The sequence below is a fragment of the Armigeres subalbatus genome, chromosome 3, assembly GCF_024139115.2.
Source record: "Armigeres subalbatus isolate Guangzhou_Male chromosome 3, GZ_Asu_2, whole genome shotgun sequence".
Classification (NCBI taxonomy): Eukaryota; Metazoa; Arthropoda; class Insecta; order Diptera; family Culicidae; genus Armigeres; species Armigeres subalbatus.
The window spans coordinates 174,716,745-174,723,122 of NC_085141.1; the positions used below are offsets into that span (position 1 = coordinate 174,716,745).

At 37.4% G+C, this 6,378-nt stretch overlaps 1 protein-coding gene across 3 annotated transcripts in view; it reads left to right on the plus strand.

Annotated features, from left to right (window-relative positions):
- Positions 1 to 4,022, plus strand: part of LOC134221477 (sodium-dependent phosphate transporter 2) — a 123,216-nt gene extending 119,194 nt beyond the window's left edge. For all 3 annotated transcript variants that reach the window (XM_062700670.1, XM_062700669.1, XM_062700668.1), the window contains one exon: positions 1,664 to 4,022. In XM_062700670.1, the coding sequence (XP_062556654.1) occupies positions 1,664 to 1,985 (322 nt within the window). In that variant the 3' untranslated portion in view covers positions 1,986 to 4,022. The remainder of the gene's footprint in view (positions 1 to 1,663) is intronic.
- The last annotated feature ends 2,356 nt before the right edge of the window (positions 4,023 to 6,378 follow it).

Below are 6,378 nucleotides of genomic sequence, written 5' to 3' on the forward strand. Positions count from 1 at the left end.
TGTGCTGCAGTAGACTGTACCGAGTGGGCGGGGTTATAGTCGTTCTTCATTAATTGTACGAAATGCGAAACCACCACGTGATCTACCACAAAAAGCCCAAAAGTCGTGCGTTGTTTTCCGTTTCAAATCACTTCGTATTACTACAGTATTAATTATGGTTCTTAATCTCTTACCATGTGTGAATGGCATATCTCATTATGATACGGTAAAAAATGTCTCAATTTACCAAAAGACCAAAAGATCTTCTTGACTGGTAGTTGAGCTAAAAAACGTCAATTTTGGAATTCGTCACTTATTATTTCAATAAGCAAGCATGATATTCTCTTGGTTTTTCGAAAAGTTACAATTTGATGCATTCTCTGTTTGATTTTACTCCTCCTCGTGCCCTTACGTGATAGCTATTCTAGTTGGTCATCCTGCGGCCGCATAGTCATTGATGGGAAACAGTGTGATTCTATTGTCAAATGATTTGATGAAAATCATGGGTAAATTGTAATTCCAAATAATGTGGCTTAGAGCAAGGTGACTTATACTGGAACACATCTGATACTGAGTTGACTCAAATGAATGTCAGATATTGTTCAGCAAAAATCACATTAATTGCTGTAAACCGCATTAGTTGGAATTACAATTTTAACAAGATTTTTGAAAGTTCAGTTTTGCCTTCCAGAGAATCACACATAGTCCATCGTTTGAATAGTGTCCCCATCAACATTTCTTCGAAGACACAGTATAGCTTTAAATATTTCTGAAGCAAGATAAAGAATTCCATGCGTACTCCAAAATGTTCATAAACACCTGCAAAGTTGAAAAGTAGTATATATATTCGGAAAGAAATATTTGATTGAAATATCTCAGATTAAAATATGAAAACGTTTTCCAAGCTTTGATTTGCAGCAACATGTTGACAGCTTTATGTTTACAACGAAAAATTAATAAAGCACAGATTGCTGAGATCCATCTGTCTAAGAATTATAGTGGACACAGCATATGTCAAAAGGGGTGATTCAACAATTTATGGCACCATCGCATAAAAAGCTGGATAGTGGATATTATTCCTTTTTTAAAAGCAGTTTGATATTATCTGAGGAATCTCTCTGGGCAGTGGGTTTCTGGGGAACGACAAAATCGCAGCCATCGAACTCAAGGATTATCCTCACAGAATCCTGAACTGGAACCCCCTTGGAAGTTTTCAAGAGCACATTTTTATTATTCATTCCACGCAAAGCTGAAATAATAATAATAATGACAGTTGTGGGTTGCTTCCGCTTTGAATGGGGTGCCCTTGAAAACACGAATGCTTTCAGTTTTGGATTCCGTGAGGATTGTCCTTAAAAAGAAAGTCAACAACAGTTTACTTGACATTTTAATTCTTTCTATCTGCTATTCGAGTTGGATATGCCCCACAAGAAGTTCTCAGTGGGCATAGAAACTTATGCAACGGTGAACACTCCAAGCAAATAAAAAAGGGCGAGTATAAAGTAACAAGTTTGGGTTTTGTAAACAGAAATATAAGGAATTAGATCAGATAGGGATTGAATTATTTTCCTAAAATTGTTTATGTACTTTGACATTTTATACCTTCTATCGAACCGATATTTTTATCCAATATACATTATGAATAACAAAACTAATAAACTACATTTTTTTCCTTTTTCCCCAGTGGTTTCACCATTGAGATCGGTGCAGCCTTCACGGTACTACTGGCGTCCAAAATCGGTCTGCCCATTTCCACCACCCACTGCAAGGTCGGCTCGGTGGTGTTCGTTGGACAGGCCAGCGCACCAAAGAAGCTCTCGCCAGACGAGGAACGAGCAATGAAGCTGCGCAATCCGCACGAACATCACCACTACGCCACGGGACAGCAAAAGGCCGTCGACTGGGGCTTGTTCCGGAATATTGTGTACGCTTGGGTGGTCACCGTCCCGGTGGCCGCACTGCTCAGTGCCGGGTTCATGTACGCCCTGTGCGCTATTGTGCTGTGAAATAACAACAACGAGGATGCATAGAGGAAGCGGTGGAAGACGGAAGACGTCGTCTGGTGATGGAAACTGCTGCTTATTTTAAGTTGTTATATTAGTTGGATATAAATGTGTCGAATCCTTCTATGGATTTTGATTCACGTCAAAAGTTTTAAAAGCGCTTTTTGTGAAAAGTTTAATTTATACATTTGTTTTAAAGAAAAACGTATAACAGTCTGAAGATATTAATGATTTTGTAAGTCTTGTTTAGACGAAAAGTAGACTTAAAGGAAAACTTGTTATTTTTACCATGGCTTCCTAATATGGAACACAGAAAGAGCTTTTAGTTGTACTTCATTTTGATGGAGCTTATGCAAATAAAAGTAGTTTATCTCGATGATTAAGTATAATAGCTGGGAGTAATTACTATGATAAATACAATAATTAATTTTAAGTGTACATCTCAATAAAACAAGTGATAACCCACAAATTTAAAACAAAGAAAAATAATAAAAAATCGCTGTTGAAAAACCAAAAACAATCAAATGAACTGCACTTGTTTCGACTCAATCAGTAAGCAAACATAAAACACTGTCAATTTTATGCTACCATCAATACTAATGCTCGCTTATTTGCTTAAAATCATCGGGACGACAACCATACGCATATTCTGGGGCTCTTTAACCTTCCTTATATGTTTGTCAGAACATTACAACACTAACTTTTTTGAAAGTTTTTTTTGCTGTTTACTTTTGCTAAAGCAACCATGGCGATCTAGACTTACTTCACAGTCCAAGCACCGGCTAGACCTAATGTCATCTGATAAAATGTGGTGTTAAATTGATGTCCCGCCTTAATCGCCGATTTGCCTTGGCTTTCGGCGTGGGTGGTAGTGATATTGCAAGAAAAAAACGTTATTAAATGTGTTGTTTAATTGAATGTTGTCCGTAGGGCTCCCACGCTTCAAGCGATAGACACTTCCTATAACGGTAATCCTTATAGGAATCGATATATGTTTAGAAAAGATGTACCAGCATAGATAGAATGCGCATTAGAATGCCAATGCACACACGGCTCTCCGTTTAAATTTTGTTTTCCGATTCGTATTATCGAATTATGCATCCTACAAGTTGTTGGGGCTCAAAGCTGTGCATCCCGTAAGGTCACATCCGTTTGTTTCCTCCCACGTAATAGTAACCAAGCGAATTTCTTTTTATTTAAATTTGATTTTTCTCATTTTTCTTCTCAATGATAGCTGCTTACAAGAGCGATAATAGGTTCCATAAATAGTTTAGCATGTAGATTATCTCGTGACAAAATGCTCGAAAAATTGCTTGGACCGAAAAGAAACGTGTAGAACACTGAATGACCACGAACATCTGGTAGTCGAGCAGGAAACGTAAAATTTATATTAGAATTATTAATTACTTATATTAAGGGTGATACTTACAATTAAATAAAAAAGAGGACAAGTGGAAAAAGATAAAACAAACTAAAAAGCAAAAAAGAACTTAGCTAAGGTGAAATTTTCCATGGAACCCGATAAATGTTGCTCTCCATGTAAAGAGTGCGCTCAGCGTGAAACCTTCTGTAATACGAAGCCACGTTGCAACGCTCTTACATCTCATTCAATTGAGTTAAGCGCTGACAAAAGAGAAATAACTATAGTATGTGGAATATGTGGAAATTTTGTTAACTTACGCTGAGGAAAAAAATGTCGTCTTTCATCTTTGGAAATAAACTAAGCTGAATGAAATCCGATTCGACTCATACAAATATTAAAATGATGTAACGCAACGAAATACTTAACGGCAGAGGTTGTACTTAACCGAAGCGATGAAAATGCCGAGTCGTTGAAAATGTATCAAAACGCTGTTCTCGTTTAAAGAAATCTAATGCAACTGAATTAACTGTAATTTGTCACCAAAACATGGAGATTATCCGGCCATCAACTTAAAACAGTTTAATTTCAAAAAATGAAAGATGTAACCAAAAAAATCCCATAAAACTGTAAGGCATAATAGAAAGTAATAAATCTTTCGTCCTGACACGATGTGCAAATTGTGTGTTTTTCCTTCTGCCATTTTGACGCATAAAATCCAATTTCCCGGGTCAATTACATAAAAGGGCATTTGTTATGTAAGGTAGCAGTTCTCAATATGGGGGGTACATGTACCCCTGGAGATACCATCATTGGAATAAAAGGGTGAGTACCTACCTGGGTACCTGGTTGGGTAGAGCGTCAATCGATACATCTTTGTCTGGCGAATTGTAGAGCTCCATAATCGTCGATTTTGGGCGATGTTGCTCCAGTTTTCTTGAACTTTTAGGGTCCCGTGTTGTGGCCTTCTACGAAGTCGCCGGCCTCTATCCGGTTTACCGCTCTATTCGTTCTACCGTATAAAGGGTGAGTATCTAAGACAAAAAAATGGGGCCCTCCTTAGCCGTGCGGTAAGACACGCGGCTACAAATCAAGACCATGCTGAGGGTGGCTGGGCTTGATTCCCGGTGCCGGTCTAGGCAATTTTCGGATTGGAAATTGTCTCGACTTCCCTGGGCATAAAAGTATCATCGTGTTAGCCTCATGATATACGAATGCAAAAATGGTAACTTGGCTTAGAAACCTCGCAGTTAATAACTGTGGAAGCTGCGAGGCGGCTTTGTCCCAGTGTGGGGATGTAATGCCAATAAGAAGAAGAAAAAGAAGATCTAAGACAAAATGCGAATGGCGGTTGTATTTTAAACTGTGATTGATATAAATTTATATCCCCCCCCATTGATTTTTTGCCTTTCCCGTATTTGTGGTTAAATTTTATTGTTTGGGGGAGAAATTTCAAATTTCATTGGAAAAATAAAATACAGTCGACTCTCTACATCTCGATGTTCTGTATCTCGATATCTCTCTCTATGTCGATGGTTTCCTCGGTCTCTTCAATCTACGTATGTTTGGGCATTCTACATCTCGATAACCTCCTCATCTCGATATTTCTCTATCTCGATGTGATCTGATCATATTTATTTTGTTCTGGATTCACTCTCCTTATGTCGATATGTTCAAATTTTTAGGCTACTAGACCATCTTTGGACAATAATAAACATATCAAACATATCATCGTGGCGCGCGCATCGGATTTAGCGGAGTTTGACGTTTGTTCACTACCGCCATCTGGTTCGTGGTTTGCCCAACTTGAAAACAACAGATGTCGTTAGGGTGTTTACGACGATGAATTTTATGAGTGAATGTGTTGTCTGTTTGTCTGTGGTTTGATTTTGGTTTGAGTAGTCGGGGGTGGAGAGTCTCGGTCTAGGGGAGGGCATGGCACCAGCTGGTGGGATGTAATTTTTAAAGGCGATTTAAAGCACTGTGCGCATGAATTGCAATAGAAATTGTTTGACTAAGTTTATCGCTCATTCGTCCTAGAACTAACATAAAAAAAAAATCGCGAATAATACAATTGAGTTCCAATGATGCTGTGATTGCTTCAAAACGCTGTGTCTGTGTCAACTTGTCTTCTAAATGTGGTTAAGTGTGTAATCATGAATCTTCTTCGAATTATCTATAAATGAAATTCGATATGAGTATATTTCTGAAAGTTTTCAAGCATTTCCATGATTACTTAATGCATAAAGATCTCGATTTTTTTGAAATTTGAAATTTTTGAAACTTTTTAGATGTGGAATAAATTCCACGAAATTTTGTCATAATCAGTAGAAGTATTCATGCAATTCCAAAATGTATGCTATGTGCTGAAATAGTTAAGTACCGATGAACACAAATTTGGAATCCGAAAGTGTTTTTTATGAGTCATAAATTCCATGAGTCATAAAATTATGAGTCATAAATCAAATTCTAGAATAACATACACTCTGAAAAATCTTCACGTCATATTTACCTGAAAACAAATGTGGTTCTCATCCACCCTACTTTTCACGTAAGAGTGACCTGAATGACAAGTAACCTGAACAAAATTTAGTTTCCTTGAGTTACGTGATTTATCCGGTGACTCTGACTGGATCTTCCAGTACTTATGACGTGAAGCATGAAAGTAGTTACGTGTTTTATCAGGTGAACCTAACGTGATTTGTACGTACTGGATACGTGAAATTTTAGTGAAATCTACAAGACAGCAGGTAACCACTACATGTTTTAAAATGTATTGCAATATAGTGATTTTGGAATGAATGCCAAAATGAACAGAACAGGGACTGCCCATAAAAGGAAGCTTTTTCGCGTTATTGACAGGGAATGCCGTCATTTTGTCATTGCGCTTTGGAGTTATCACAGAAATACTGTTGAAGAAAAACAATGTAATCGGCGGATGTTGAATTAAATTTATCAGATTTGTTGAGAAATTATGTCAATGATAATCGCTGAAAATTTGAAACTAGTTGCTTGCTCGAAAATTGCTAATATTGC